Below are 17,314 nucleotides of genomic sequence, written 5' to 3'. Positions count from 1 at the left end.
TTTGGATCACTTGAAACAAAGGCACTTTCTACAAAGTCCCTGATATTAGATATCATGAGAGTATTTGGTGCTAATTGAAATTTTTTTTGAAATTTATGTATAAAAAAAGTAATTAACATTATAGTTTTCTCTTTATAGTCCATAAATTCTTCTCTGTAGGGGTTAGGTATAATGAGTTTAGGTTTTTGACTAGGTTCGTATGATTTTTTTATAGGCATAATATCAGGTGTAGGAGAGGTTGGGTGTGTTCGTTTAATTGTTTTAATAGTATTGGCTTTAGAAGCTGGTTTTGGTTTTTTAAAAGTAATATTAGACGATGGACTGTCGCCAGAAGTATTCGGTAAAGTTGAAAAATTGTTATCATTGTTTAAAATAGAGAATCGGTTATTTGTAGCCACTTTCGCATATGATGGATTATATATTTTCGGCTTCTTTAAAAGAAATGTTATAAACTGACATAATTTGTTTTATCCCCTTTTGCTTTGAATATACAGGACAAATACGTGAGATTGAGGGGTGGTCGTTAATATTACAATAAATACACCAATTTTTTTCTTTACAATCCTATTTTGTATGACTTCTATCTGTACACTTTTGACATCTCTCATTTTTTTATTTACATTGTCTAGCTGAGTAGCCATATCTCAGATATTTTAAACACTGTACAGCAGGTTTTATGTAAGGTTCAACATGGAAATTGCATAAATTTATTTGTATACATTTTGGAATTTCATTTCCTAAAAATTCTACTATTATCATTTATCTGTTTACCAAACTACGTTTCCATCAGAGTCTATAATTTTCCTTTTCATACGATAAACACTCGCTACCTGTAAGGTTGATTTGATAGCCGTTAATAAATATTCTTCAGAAAAGAAAGTATCTACCATCCTGACAACTCCTTTTTTGTTAGTATACAATTTTGGTATAAATGCTATTAAATCGTTTTTTAATATTATATCGTAGTTAACTAAGCTATTGGCTATTTCTAAGGTATTAAAAATTACCTTTACCCTATTAACTCCTACCGTTTTTATATCTAATACATCTTTTTTAAAGTATACCTGCGTTTCTTCTTCTTCTTTGATCTAATATGAAGTAAACTTGCACTTATTAGGAAAAACACTCGTCCTCACTTTCACTAGATGATTCTAGAGAAATCAATATACCACTCTATGTCCAAAACTCGACTAAATTTGACAACACCGAATACAAAGGCAAAACTACTGCCACTGTTAAATCGCCTAATGTATTTTAAGCCGCGCGGCAGCCGAATATGCGCAGACGCGGCGCAAACCGCCCTGTCTGTGTTTAACCTTAGTATGACAGCTCCCGGCGGTCCATGAAATAAATCCGGCACTAGACAGACGTCCACACAATTATTATAAAGTCGCTGTTCGAAATTACTAAGAACATTTTAAAGTATTTTAGGGGTTACTTGACTACATTTCTGCACTATTAGTTGTCTTAGGTCTTCCAATGAAGCTGGAATGGTTTTATAAATCTTGCTTTTTAAATAATATTCATAAAGCAAGATTTATAATACCATTAAAGCTTCATTTATTAATTTAAAATCTAGTTCATTTTATTTACGTTACATATTATTAAGTTTCCTATTAATTTTGAAAATTTCGTTTTAATGTAGTTTTTGACAAGACTGGAAATTAATATTAGCAAAACATAGGTGTTCCGTTAAATTTTTAAGAAGTGTAATACTTTCAATAAACTGATACTTTTTACAAGAATATACAAGAATATAATTATGTACCATGCGGTCCATATGTATGGAATAAATTCATCTTTAGCGTTATTATGTACTGTCTGAAAAAAACCTGAAACACGTCGATTTTTATTCTTAAATTGACAATTTACAGTATGAAAATATCCCCTTTCAGCATCCCCTTTGAATTATAAGCACTCCCTCGAAAATTTGAAATGACAAAGGGGGTCGTTTGGCAACTTGTTAGAAAGGGATTTTAGTCCTTTGTTCAGCAATATAAAGTTTTTTGAGTTGAGTGCAATCATAACGGAGAAAATTGATTTTTACAATTAAATTAAATGTTCAACTTGAGCACCATTATTCACTTCTTGACAATATCCGAGGCGATTTTGGAATTCTCGTACAATATTTTGTATGACCTCGGGGGTTATTTTGTTAGTTTCTTTCGTTATCCTAACTTTTAAATCAGGAATATTGCCTGGTCTATTAAAATATACTTTAGAAATAATCAGGTATTTTCGTATCTGTTCTGCTAAACATTAGGGAAAAAACCTATACAGAAGATAATAATATTAGTCAAAAAGCCAAATAAACAATTGATATGAATCTAGTAGGCTGCTGTCATTTAGGTATTTAAAGTTACTAAAAGACGTCAGTATAATATTTTTGCGCGTATTAAATTTAATTATGTCTCATTTGTCCGAGACTCAAAGAAAAGACATATTAATTTTGATTGGTTTTGGTAATAAAACAAGAACTCAAAAGGAGGTTTGTGAAATGTTTAATAATAAATACCCCGGTCAACAAGTTTCGCAATCTACAGTAAGAAAAATTGAAGAGAAGTTTCGTTATACTGCACATGTAAAAAATATTGAAAAACCAGGTAGAAATGTTAAATTTATGGATGAAAAAGAGTTAGATGTACTTCTAGAGATTGAGGAAAATCCATATAAGAAAACTCGAAAACTGGCCGCTGTCAATGATGTAAGTAAATCATCTATTTTGAGAGTTTTGCATAAAGAAAAATACCACCCGTACAAAGTTGAGTTGGTTCTGGAGTTAAATGAAGATTATTCCGATAGAAGACAAGAGTTCTGTAAAATAATGATGGACAGAATAAACGCAGATTTGCAGTTCATAAACAAAATGGTTTTTTCTAATTAAGCGACGTTTCATTTAAATGGAGCGGTTAACAAACTCAGAGAAAATCCTCACTTAGTGTGTGAGATTCACGCAATATCCTACGAAAATTAACATTCGGGCTGGTATCATTAACAATAAAATTATTGGTCCTTATTTTTTGGAGGGCACAGTTGATGGTGAGGTTTATCTAGTAGATTTTTTTATTAACTTTTTAGTGCCTACATTCCGAAGATTTTTTCCTGATGTCAATCATCCAAATAAGATAGATCGATCTACTTACTACCAACAAGACAGAGCTCTTCCGCATTTTGCACGTATAGTTAGAAATTATTTAAACGAGGTTTTTCCCAATAGGTGGATTGGAAGACGTGGAACGATCGAATGGCCGGCTAGATCCCCGATTTGACTCCTCTCGATCACTTCTTATGGGGTTATTTAAAATCTAAAGTATATTTTAATAGACCAAACAAAATTGCTGATTTAAATTTAGGATAATGGAAGAAATTAACAAAATAACCTCGAGGTCGTACAAAATGTTGTGCGAGAATTCCAAGATCGCCTTGGCTATAGAAGTGAATGGTGGTCATTTTGAACATTTAATTTAATTGAAAATTACATTGAAAAATACATTCTAAATATTATGTGACATTATTATGTTTATTCAACCTAAAGTTTTGTAAAAGCGACATTATCACAATTTTACATCTTGAAAATCAATTTTCTCAGTTTTCAGTTTCTCAGTAAAGTCAAAACTTTATATTTCTGAACAGAGGACTAAAGTTGCTTTCTAACAAGGTGCCACACGACCCCCTTTGTTATTTAAAATTTTCGAGGGGGTGCTTATAATTCAAAGGGGGTGCTGGAAGGGGATAATATTTTGATACTGTAAATTGTCATTTTAAGAATAAAAATCGACCTGTTTTAGGTTTTTTTCAGATAGTACATAATAACGCCAAAAATAAATTTATTCCATACATATGGACCACATATGGTATATATATATATATATATATATATATATATATATATATATATATATATATATGTATATATATATATATATATATATGTATATATATATATATATATATATATGTATATATATATATATATATATATATATATATGTATATATATATATATATATATATATATATATATATATATATATATATATATCAGTAAAATAATATGCATGAAAGAGACATAGTAGAACCGTTGATTGAATAATCCAAATAGATCCGCAGCCGTACACAAATTAAACGTAGCAACTTTTCTGTTCTCAAAAACACTTTCGCCATCTATTTTCGGGAGAGAAAATTACACTACGGTTAAACATAAAAGATTTCTTCTCTTCATAATATTTCCCCTTAATGCTCAACGTAAATATTGGTCTCCCACTTTAATTCCTTAACATAATCATACTTGCAAACTGTGCATTTTGAATTTGTTTCGTAATTTATTTGTTCTAGTCGATTTATTTGTTTGGTGAAAAATGAATTCCTCTAAAATTACAACGACACGTTGTGTGTATAAAAATTGTAATCTATCGAGAAAAGACGGTGTAGTGTTATTTAAATTTCCCGTTAAAAATCAATATTTATTATGTATGGTTAATATTTTTGTATTAATTTTCTTCTTCATCGTCTTCTTCTTCTTCTTCCTCTGACTGCTCAATATCGGATTCATCATCATCATTCTCGTTTATTAAAGTATCAGAATAAAAATATTCAAGAATATCAGGTGCATATTCACTTTCTTCATTGAAATCATCTGAAGTTGATGAAGCGTTTAGACATGATTGTCCATTACACTGCCCACAAATTAAAGTACATTGCAATCCTGATTTCCTGCATCCGCAATTAGAACCACAACTTTTCTTGCAATTGCAAAATATTGTATTCAGCAGTTCTTCTGGTGCTGGCGGTAATAATGTTGTTATTGGTTCCAGAAATTCATTTTGCATTACCCAGCCGAATTCTTGGGGTTCTAAATCATTTCCCAACCAAATTTGGGTCTGATAATAGACACGAATGATATGCTGACCAGCTACTGCACTTGAAGGTGGAAGACTTGATAACTGCACTGGTTTGTTGAGTCTTGTTGATTTGATGAACTGGGTGTATCGAAAAGAGTCTATATCGTCTTCTGATGTTGGAGCATTATACGCTGCTAAGAAAATACGTACACCATTTTAAAATAATTCTTGTACAGAGCAGTTTTTTTGTTGAAATAGTTGAGGTGACTGATGTAAATGGTGATTTTTTTCGAACATTTTTTATCGATATTTTACCTTTCCTATAAATCGCAGAAGTCGTATCACATCCACTAAACGCGTGTAAAAATAAGATGTGTTTCTTAGAATGAGGGTATTTATCAAAACTTTTCGATGAATATAATTTTGTCTCCGCATTACCCTTACCAATTTTTTTAAAAAAAATTTCTTGTTGATGTGATTGAGCTCGTCCTATCAAGATAACTAGCAAATCAATATCTTCTCCTACAATGACGGAAGTTTTTCCTACATGTTCAGACTCTGCAACAGCTGTTTCTACAATGAGAACATCAGCATCATCTCTGGCTTGTTTTGTAGTGATATTAACAGCTTTTAATTTGTCGATAAGCATGTCTATACCGTTACCGTATAAACAGGTAAGCGGTCCCCCACTCTTTTCGCTCTATCTTAAGAAGGGTTGAAGGTACATAAAAGTACTTAAGATAAAAATTGAAGAGAATTTTCCATTCTACAATTTTTCTTACCACCTTAAATGTCATAAAGTGTAAGGGAAACGAGATATTTGCAGAAAACTCATTTTCGTGACCTTTGACCTTTAATATCTTAAGTCGCGGACACGTGATTATATGAGACTTTTGAGGTAAGTTTTATACCATCAAAATAAAGACGTATGCAAATTTTTAGCTTATTATCTTTCATTCCGAGGTTTGTCCCCTTTTATGCCTTATTTTACTGGATTAGTATAGGATCCGATATAATATAGAACTGCACCGTTATTTTTAATGACAATTTATTATATTAATTTAAAAATTATTTGATATGTAATTCAGTATGTTAACAAAATTATGAGAAACGAGGTGTGCCTGAGATAATTTTGTTTTGAATATAATTAATTAAAAATTATTAAAAATAACTTTTTTTTATAAGTATAATAAAAATCAGGCTTGGGCAGGTATTATGTTAGGTTTTTTTATCATTCGAAACAAAAAAGGTCTTTTGTAATTGTTCTCTGAAGTTGATTGTTTTCGAGTTTTAAATAATTTAAAACTAAAAAGAAAAAAACGAAAGATTTCGATTTTCAAGGCTCAAAAACACAAGCAAAAATATTAATTTTGTAATCATCAAGTAGAAACTTTCGAAATTTTTTCTATTAAGTCAAGATAAGAATGTTTGCCATGTTTTGCATTTTTGCAAATATTTTTTAATTGGTAATGAGGAAGGTTCCTTGTGGAAAGACAGGCGATCGGGCTGGGCTACATTAACAAGTAAAAAACAATGATTTTAAATGAAAGTCCAAAATACTTATCAAGACCTGATAAAATAATGTTGAGCTAGAATTTAGGTACTTTAAAATTTCAAAAATGAAGTGAAACTTATGATTCTAAGCCTTGAAGATCATCATCCCTCGTTATTTTTTCAGTTTTAAATTGTTTATAACTTAAAAACGATCAGCTTAAGAGAAAAATTAAAAAAGCCTTTTTTTGTTTTGAATGAATCTAAAATATTATGTGTCCGCAAAATTTTCTTTATAAAAAAAGTTATTATTTAATTATTAATTAATTATAGTCACAACAAAATTAGATCGGGCACCCCTTGTTTTTATAATTGTTAACATTCTAAATTACATATCAAATAATTTTCATTGCAGTTCGATCTTTATCGTATCTGTATACAAAATATAATATTGACAAAATAAATTCAAACTGTTCGCGAATTGCTAAATGCTTCACAGACATATTTCTTAGAAATCATAATTCAGATAACGCTGGTATGTTTAGTTCTCTGACTCATTACACTTCGTAAGTACTGCCGTAAATTGGTTGTGGTAGGGAACGATAGGGGAGGTAACGTCACCTCTTTCTACGATCATTCTCGTATGAGCGCAAATTCGTAACTAGTTGTTTCCCGAAATATCCACTAGAGTCGCTGATTCTTGATGAAATTTTAATTTTTTGGGTTGCACGTTTCTCTCCATATGCGTTGCTGATCTATTTATGTTATTCAATCAACGGTAGAACACACAAAAACAATTTTCTTAAAACTTACCAGAAAAACTAAAAATTCGTTCCCCATTTAGTGCTAAATATATTTCGGGTCTGTAGGAAGATCCTAGCCTTAGAGGAGACCTGATTAAAGCTACTTTAGCCTCAAAGTGTTTCATATTGTTAATATCAAGTTCTAGATGTATGGACTTTTCATCATTAGTATTTTTGTATCGACCATAAGCCACAACTGTACCCGCAGCGGATTCAATGAGCATAGTGATATTTTGAGTTTGTTTATCAAGGGTTATATTGGTGGATAGTAATCTCTTTACATTTGATCCTGGCGTATCAAATGATATAGATATGATACTGGAGTGCGGTGATTGTTTCCATTTGTACTCGAACAAATATACAGTAGCAGTGGGATCAGCTTTGTGTAGAGATATTCTGAAATTGGCTGGTCCGGCTGTCAGTAAATAAGGTATATTGGATAATTTGGTTAAGTTGACAAAGTCATAGTTAGTGCACAATTTCAGACCTATCGCTTGATCAATCACAGGCCAAGAACATAAATTGTTGTGTATTCGTTTTGATGCTAAACTTTTCTGGGGCTCTTCCTTTTCATTTTGTTTTACTAACAATTCGGAACTAAAATACAAAAATAAGTAAAATTGTTGTGAAATCGTTTTACTAGATATTCGTTAATATCTACTTCGCATATATTGAAAATTTAAATTAATAAACCAAAATATTTACCTAGCTACAAATATTTCATTCTTTTCTCTAGGTAAACTAAACTTCACACTAACAAGTTTTGCCCCTTTAATTTTAATTTCTCCTTTAACAGCGCTGTCACTGTATAAGTTTGTTTTAAGTTTAATTCCAGTGCTAGCGAAAAAGGCATCAACTGACATTTCCCCTGTCAAATCCACGGACATAGTAGGTTGAATATCAGCTAAAAAATAAAAATTATTTATTATGTATTACAATTAATATGTCTAATTAAATATTAAGAATCACAACTAATATTATCAGTTAACTATATTATTAAGGTAAGTAAACTAGAAAAATTTTTTATTAAATGGGTTAAAGTTAGTTAACAAATTCGGGGTTAATTTGTGATGTTTATGTTTAAGTTAGACTTATACTAAAGGCAACTAAGACTATGTATTTTGCACTTAGTGTTTTGTCATGTAATAAGTTCAAATAGTTATCCATTTCACCCGTCTATTAGTATTCCACACGTAAAGAATTCTGGAATTAAATTTAGCAATTACATCTGTGACCATATCGATATTCAGATCACAATGAAGATCACTGTTTCGTTCATGCTAAGGCGCATTCACTATACACTTTATAACTTTGTTTTGAAAACGTTTAATCACAGTGATGTTAGATTTGCTAGATAAGCGCTTCCCCATCACTGGACACCATAATTCCACACTGAACACAGTATTTCTCTATATAGAACAAGCTTCTTGTGGATTGATAAATTACAACAAAGATTAAATAACCAATACATGTTTGTACGTGACCTTGATGTAGAATTTAACACGTTTCTTGTTAACATGCTCCTTTCACCAAAGCTAGTCATCGAGAAAACCAAGGTAGTTTGCTGTGTTGGCATAATGTATCTGTATATCATTAAATTAGACTAGTCTCGGTAGATCGGTCCTATTGCCGCTCTTATTCAACAATTAAACCTTAAACGCTCCCACTACAACCTCATGCAGATTTATTTAAATAGATGACATGATTTTAGTATTCAAGAAAGAAACATCGAGGATGCCAAAGCTATTCAGAAGGCGATCTACATTTTATTAACACATATTTACAAAGACAGAAGTTATGGCTTTCCATCTAAATAGCCGCTGCCGCGAAGCAAAACCCAGACTTAACATAGAAAGCAAAGGAATTATTCTAAAACATAATCCAAACCCAAAAGATCTCGGTGTAATGTATAGTAAGGGTATAAATTTTTTTATAAATAGGCATTGTAATGTTAGCAATTAGAGACGAATTGAACGAAGAACAAACGATCAAACATATTACAGAAATAGTGCAAAATGGAAAAGATAAAGACAGATTGATTAATGAAGAAAAAATCATGGATGACAGATGAGATCCTAAAACCAATGAACGAGAGAAGAGAAGCCAAAAATGACCCAGACAAATATAAAACCATAAATATATTAATAAGAACGAAAATCAGAAAAGCGAAAGAAAAAGAAGCCAGGGAAAGATGCAAAGAAATTGAGACTCTGCAGTCAAAGTACGATAGTCACAATGTACATAGGAAAGTTAAAGAACTCACAGGGGGACTAAGACGAAGGCAGAAAGGAAGTATAACTGATTCTGACGGAAACATCATCTTGGACAAACAGCAGCAAGTTTACTCCGCAATAACACAGTTAAAGGATGGCAAAGCGGCAGGCCCTGATAATATACATTAGCAGAACTACTCAAACTAATGGACAACGAATCAACAGCAATTATCGCAAAGACATTCAACAACATATACAACTCTGGAGAAATACCAACAGAATGGCTAAAATCTGAGTTTATTGCACTTTCAAAAAAACCAGGAGCCAAAAACTGCAAAGATTACCGTACTATAAGCCTTATGAGTTGAAGGTGAACACACTGACTATGTGAAAATCATGCGTGGAGTGAGGCAAGGCTGTATTTTATCTCCTCTAATCTTCAATCTGTACTCTGAAAGAATATTTATCGAAGCTTTGCACGAAACTGAAAAAGGTATTCTACTAAATGGTTGCCGGCTAAACAACATCAGATATGCAGATGACACCATAGTATTTGCGGACAACTTAGAAGACCTACAAGTTCTTATGAACAAAATCACGTATTACAGTCAACAATATGGACTCAATATAAACGTTAAGAAGACAAAGCTTATGATAATTAGCACACTTCGGAAAAGCTAGATCCACCTTCAATCGGATGGGGGCTTTCTTCAAGAGTCACAACCTCTCTCTTGATATAAAAGTAAAAATGCTGCGATGCTACGTCTTCTCTGTCCTTTTTTATGGTGTTGAATCGTGGACCTTGAACTAAGCTATGTGCAGAAAACTGGAAGCATTTGAGATGTGGCTATATCGGAGAATGCTTAAGATCCCGTGGACTGACCGAGTCACAAATGAGGAGGTCCGTAGAAGAATGAATAAGAATCTAGAAGTACTGACCACCATCAAATCTCGAAAGTTACAGTTCTTCGGATATATTATGCGAAATGAATCCAGATATACTCTCCTTCAAGCCATCCTGCAAGGAAAAATATTTGGAAAACGAGGTCCAGGAAGAAGAAGAACATCTTGTTTAAAGAACCTCAGAATCTGGTTCAGTACAACATATGTGCAGATTTTCCACGCTGCTGCAGATAAGATAAAGATTGCCATTATGATCGCCAACATTCGTAACGGATAGGCACATCAAGAAGAAGAAGAAGATTATAATGTTATATAGAATATCTTAAATCATATATTATGTTGTCAAAAGTGGGTCATGACACGAGCCGTTTATGTTTGGATTACAAACACTTATTTTTTATACACAGCCTTGCCATAAGAAGTCTTGGCTTTGCCATATATCATATAATTTATTTTTAGTAGCTCTCGTAACTTATTTTTTTTTGCATAGTATGATATCTATTATTAGCTTTTCTGTTAACTTGTACATATAAAAATACGTACATATTTATAAATTTAAAACCAACGATTTAAAACCAACGAATACAACGAAAGAATACTATACAGACCACTTATAAATGGTTAGAGAAATTAGAGAGCTACACAGATAAATTTAAGGCTACATATACAATATACGATTTAAAAAGAGACAGGAAGGAGAAAGATATAATTATCGAAGAGATGATTACAAGAATAAATGAAAAAAATGAAGCAATACAAGTAGAATAGCACTTCAAACAACGCTGGGAGACTTGGTAAAGATGTGCGTACAAGAAAGATTAAAAAGACAGTAATAATGAAAAATAATAAGAATAGGCCAATCCTTAAAGAAATACGAAAGGATCCAAAATATTTTAAGGAAACAGGGTTACAAGTTTGTATAGTACAAGACAAACAAAACATAGCAGATTGGAAATTAAGAAGAGTTATAATTAACGACATCCACATGTTACCTAGAGGAAGACATGCAGGAATAAATAGGATGCACAGAAATATACGGAAATACTATTTCTGGAACGGATTAGAATAGGTAAAAAGATGCGATGACTGCCAAAGACATAAGTACTAGAAAAAAACAGAAAACCCATGACTATCACATCGACAGCCACCCGCGCATTTGACACGATATTCATAGACCTGGTAAGCCCACTTGAGATGAATGACAATGAGAACAGATATATATCGCTGTTACAATGCGAATTAGGCAAATACATGAAAGCATACGTAATAAAAAATAAAGAAGCCGAAACAGTAACCAAATCATTGGTAGAAAATTTCATTTTGAGGTATAGAGTACCCCGAAGGATCGTAACGGACCAAGAAACAGAGTTTATGGCAAGAATATTTAAATAAATATGTACATTTCTGCTAATACAGCAACTTAACTCCACAGTATATCACCACAAAACACTTGGAGCTTTAGAGAATACTCATAAACATTTAAATGCGTATCTGAGAATACAACTGTCAAATTTCCCGACAAGTTGGAGGACATGGGTACAATACTATTGCTTTGCATACAATATTTCGATACATTCAGCAACAGGTTACACACCGTTTGAATTAGTATTCGGAAGAACCTGTAGACTGCCATCAAATGTACAGAACGAGATGGAACCGCTATACAATTTTGACGATTACCCCATAGAGCTGAGATACAGACTGAAAATAGAAACAAAAGAGGAGGCCAGAGAGACGCTAACAAGTTCAAAACAAGTCAGTAAAAGAAAATATGATGTCAAAACTGGCACAGTAATATATAAACAAGGAGAGCTATTAGTTAAGAAGGAGTCATCTTCTAAACTAGATCCTTTGTTTTCGGGTTCATATAAAGGTATCGAAGATAAAGCACCTAACATTATCATAAATATAAACAATAAATACTTATTAATTCATAAGAACAATATTAATCTGTATACTGGTTTAATAAATAATAAATACAGGGTAAACAATAGCCTAAAGTGTAAAGTGAAAAGTGACTAAGTGAGAATAGAAAGAACATTACTTAACACTTAAAGAGTTAGTAATTATTGTAGAAGATTTTTTTATTTTTATAAGAAACAAACTATATATACCTTAAAACCTAACAGATGGACGGAAAAATGAAGTGCAACGATTTTTCATTGCTTAAATTTTTTTTCCTGATGGGAAGTGTACAGTAAGGGTATAAACCCTTACATTGTAATGTTATATAAAATATCTTAAATCATATATGTTTTTAAAAGTGGGTCAAGACACGAGCCGTTATGTTTGGATTACAAACACTTCTTTTTTATACACAGCCTTGCCATAAGAAGCCTTGGCCTTGCCTTATATCACGTAGATTCAAGGTCCGATATGGTAACCCTGGTAGAATATATAAAACGTGAAAGAGATTTATTATTGAATTATTATTGTATATTTATTGTTCGAGATGTGTACATAACGTAACAGACCTCCTCGTAGACCCGTAATCATGTATGTGTATAAATTTAAATAAAAGATAGTGGAAAGTTAGTGAGTTTGCTGAATTCGTGAGTTGACAACGTGACAGTAATAGTAGATCGCATCATCACTTTCAAGCAACACTTACATAAAACTGCAGCTAAAGTAAAAACTCCCAACAACATCATTCACAAGCTTGTAAACACTTCTTGGGAAGCCACTGCAGACACAATCAGAACAAGCGCTCTTAAATTAGTTTATTCAACAGCCGAATATTGTGCTCCAGTTTTAGAACGTTCTAGGTGAACAATGAAATCAACCAAGAGATTTATTATGGGATCATAAATAGTACACCAACTTATTAGTTTTTAGCTTTAAGCAACATTGCATGTATGTATGTACAGCGTTAACAAGCCTTTTAGGCCCATTGCTGGATGGCTAATTTCCATCGTTTTCTATTCTTAGCTAACAGCTTCCAATCTCTGATTCTGGCAATTTCTTGGTCTTCCTCTCTTTTTTTGCCCTCAGGTACTCTCCAAGCAATATTCTTGACTAGTCTATTACCTTGCATTCTTTCTAGATGACCGAGCCATTCTAGTCTACGTTTTTTCACAACTTTTGTTATTGTAGGGTTAGCATACAACTGATACACTTCTGCATTAGTTCGTCTTCTCCATTCTCCCTCTACTACTTTTCCACCAAATATTCTGCGAAGTATCTTTCTTTCCCATGCTTCCAATGTGTTCTGTACGGTTTTGTTCATAGTCCATGTCTCGGCAGCGTATAGCATTGTGGGTCTAATTATAGTTTTGTATACTCTTATTTTTGTATTACGAGATATATCTTTGGCCTTAATTATTTTGTTCATGGCTCCAGCACACCTGTTGCTCTTGGTCAGTCTCAGGTTGATTTCAGTTTCTTCTTTACATGTTTGATCAATAAGAGTACCTAAGTACATATATTCATCCACCTTCTCGAATTCTACAACTGATCCATTCTCCACCTCCAATTTAAAGGATCCCCTGGTGCTTATTCCTTCTTTGCTCGAGATCTCCATGTACTTCGATTTATTAATATTAACTTTCAGTCCCATTTTAGAGCTTTCCCGAATCAGTCTTTTTGTTATATTTGATAGTTCTTTTCCATTTCTTGCAATGAGAACCACATCATCAGCGTATGCTAAGCATTGGTGCTCCTTGTATAAAATAGTACCGGACCTATTTATCTCACTAATCCTTATAATTTTTTTTCTAGAACTATATTGAATAGCAATGTAGACAACGGGTCTCCTTGGCGAACACCTTTTTTCACTTCGAATTCTTCTGAGACTGTACCGTTGCATCTCACAGCACAAATGGTTTGTCTAATTGTCATTTCTACCAATCTTATTATTTTTTCTGGCACTTGAAATTCTTTAAGTGTTTCTATTAACTGGTTTCCGTTTATTGTATCGTAGGCAGCTTTGTAATCAATGAAAAGTACTTGTGCTGAAATGTTGTATTCATAGCAATTGGTCAGGAGTTGTTTTAGCATAAAAATTTGATCGGTTGTTGATCTTCCTCTCCAAAATCCTCCCTGGTATTCTCCTAGTTTCTTTTCTATATATATTTCTAATCGTTTTTTTAATTAGTATGGCGAGTACTTTATACATTACTTCTAATAAGGATATTCCTCTATAGTTTGTGCATTCAGTTCTATCTCCCTTTTTGTGTATAGGAATTATAATCGACTTATTCCATTCTTGAGGCATTTCTTCGGCATCCCATCCTTCTAGTATTAGCTCACCAAGTTTGTTTATTAAGACCTCTCCTCCATATTTTATGTTCTCTGCCACAATGCCGCTCTCCCCGGGACTTTTTTGGTTTTTCATATCTTTTATTATTTCTTCAATTTCTTGTCTTGTGGGCTTTGGTATTTCTTCTATTACTATTTGAGGTCTAGGAACATAACAATTTTCTTCAGTAGTCACTTCGTCATTTAGTATCTCTTCGAAATATTCTTTCCACCTTTCACATATTTGGTCTTCATCCACTATCAGGTTTCCTTGCTTATCTTTTACATTCATCGTTCTTCCCTGGTACCCAGTTTTAATGTATTTTACTTCTTTATAAAAAAATTTTATTTCATTTTTCTTGTAATTTTCTTCAATGCGCTTAATTTTATTCTCCATATACTTTCGTTTCCGCTCCCTTAGGATTCTCTTTACTTTTTTTCGTTGTACGGCATACCTTTCTAGGTCGTCTTGTTTTTGCGAACGTAAACTTTTTAATCTCCAATCTGATCTTTTTTTTTTAACTCTGTTCTGCATTCGTCATTGAACCAGTGGTTTTTTCTAAATCTTTTTGCTCTTGGTATGTTCTTCGACATAGCTTCCTTTATAGTGTTTGTGATTTTCAAGAACTTTCTTTGTATGTTACTCACAGTAGTACTATCTTGTTTGGCGTAGGTTTCTTGTATATCCTTTTGATAGTCCTGCTTTACCTCAAATTTTCGCAATTTTTCAAAGTTAAATTTACGTTGCACTTTCTTTTTCCGTTTATGCTTTTTAATTATTGCTTCTCTCATATTAATTCTAACCAAAAAATGATCTGAGTCTACGTTAGCCCCTCTGCACGTTTTCACATTTGTTATTAAATTTGCAAACTTCTCCTGTATTAAGATGTGGTCTATTTGATTAGTTCCATTTGACCCCGGAATTTTCCACGTTCCTTTATACATATATATTTTTTCTCCTAAAATTGATACTCATTATCTTCATCCTGTTTTCAATTGCGAATGTGATTAATCTCTGTCCATTATCATTTGTATTCAAATGTTTACTTTCACCCCCTGTTATGTTTTTATATATATCTTCTCTTCCGACCTTTGCATTGGCGTGTCCCTATAATAATTTTAGTGTCTTGTCTGGGCATTATTTCTTCACACAATGACTCTAATTCTTCATAGAATTCATCTTTCACTTCTTCTTCTTTTTCTTCTGTTGGAGCATGTATATTTATCAACGATATCATGTTCTGTTTTCCTTTAATTCTAATTGCACACATTCTGTCAGATTTTACTACGAATCGTTTTACCTGCTCCACGTCTTCATGTACCAGAAAACCCACTCCAAAATTCCTATTATTGCCTCCACTTGTATAAAACGTGTATGGGCCAATCTTTTCGACGTTGTTTCCAGTTAAATGTGTTTCCTGTATTGCTAAGATGTGTATTTTATATTTTTTTAGATCTTTTATTAGGTTAATTAATGCTCCCTCCTCGTATACTCCTCGAACATTCCATGTCGCAATATTTAGGTACATATTCTTATTTTTTATTTTGCTATTTATGTTCAAACTCATTTTCCTGTTCATCGCTAGGGTCTGTTGGCATAATTGCATTATTGCAATTATGCCAAGCAACATTGCATTACAAAAAAAAACGGTTGCCTGTCATTAAAGCTCAATACCAGAAATATCAAAATAATCTTTTACTGCCCGTAAATACCGATATCGATCAGCTAAACTAGGGACAATTGCGGCTGAAATCTCGAAACCCGATAACAAGAACAGTTAACAATCTTCCAAACAATTTTACAATCGATGAGCATTAGATAGGCGAAGCGAAAGTTACGAAGAAGCTAACAAGTCTCACATTTCCATAGTCAACGGTTTCTCTCTTCCGCGACGAGAATGGTGTAATCTGAACAGAATCGTAGAGTAGGTCATGTAGTGCAATAAATCGCTTTCATAGGAATATATAACTACATACAGGGTGTTTCCAAAAGGTATGTCATAAATTAAATCACGCATTCCGGTAACAAAAATAAATTGATTTAATCCAACTTACCTTAGTACAAAAGTGTATACAAAAAAAGTTACAGCCCTTTGAAGTTACAAAATAAAAATTGTTTTTTTGCATTATCTCCTAAACTACTTGACATTTTGTAACAAAAATGGACACGCTACTTTCTTGATCTGAAAGCATTTTTCATAAAAAGGAAACAGCAAAATCTAAGTGCACAGAAAAATTTTAAGGGGGCTGTGCAGCCCTAAACCCCCTCAAACTTTTAAGTACGTTCAAATCAAATAAATTTTGTGGCATCATTAGTTTAACACATTATTTTTAAAATTTTTTGTATCTTATCATTTTTTTTTAAAAACAGTTTTTATTGAATTACGTCCCTTTTCATTAACCTTAAATGCATGGCTTAAATGAATCAACAAGTACAAAAAATGACTATAACCTCTATAAATGTGATATTACAATAAATGTTTAAAATGACCCCGATTTTCCTCAATACACATTCGGTATCGTTTTAATAAGGAAAACCGAATGCGCTGAAAAATCATATTTTTCTGACGAAATTGATTTGCAGCTTCAATTATTCTAACCCTCAATTGTTGTTCATCCTCTATTGTTACAGAATACATTTTGTTTTTCATAAACCCCCAAAAGCAAAAGTCCATGGGGTTAAGACCTGGACTTCTGGGTGGACAAGAAATAGGTGCGTCACGACCCCCTCCAATCCACCGACCAGGTTACTGCCTGCAAAGGTATTCCCGGACTTCATTACTGTAATGCGGTGGAGCGCCATCTTGTAGAAACCACATATTTTGCC

The 17,314-nt window shown here is 32.6% G+C and overlaps 1 protein-coding gene across 2 annotated transcripts in view; it reads right to left on the bottom strand.

The window, feature by feature from the left end:
• Apoltp (Apolipoprotein lipid transfer particle) overlaps window positions 1-17,314 on the bottom strand; it is a 1,459,665-nt gene that overhangs the window by 1,141,874 nt on the left and 300,477 nt on the right. For both annotated transcript variants that reach the window (XM_072546518.1, XM_072546519.1), the window contains exons 13-14: window positions 7,841-8,039; window positions 7,146-7,732 (exon numbers count right to left, since the gene is read on the bottom strand). In XM_072546518.1, coding sequence (XP_072402619.1) covers window positions 7,146-7,732; window positions 7,841-8,039 — 786 coding nt within the window. The remainder of the gene's footprint in view (window positions 1-7,145; window positions 7,733-7,840; window positions 8,040-17,314) is intronic.

Source organism: Diabrotica undecimpunctata, chromosome 10 (assembly GCF_040954645.1).
Source record: "Diabrotica undecimpunctata isolate CICGRU chromosome 10, icDiaUnde3, whole genome shotgun sequence".
NCBI classification, from domain to species: domain Eukaryota; kingdom Metazoa; phylum Arthropoda; class Insecta; order Coleoptera; family Chrysomelidae; genus Diabrotica; species Diabrotica undecimpunctata.
This window is presented reverse-complemented; position numbering and strand designations above follow the sequence as displayed.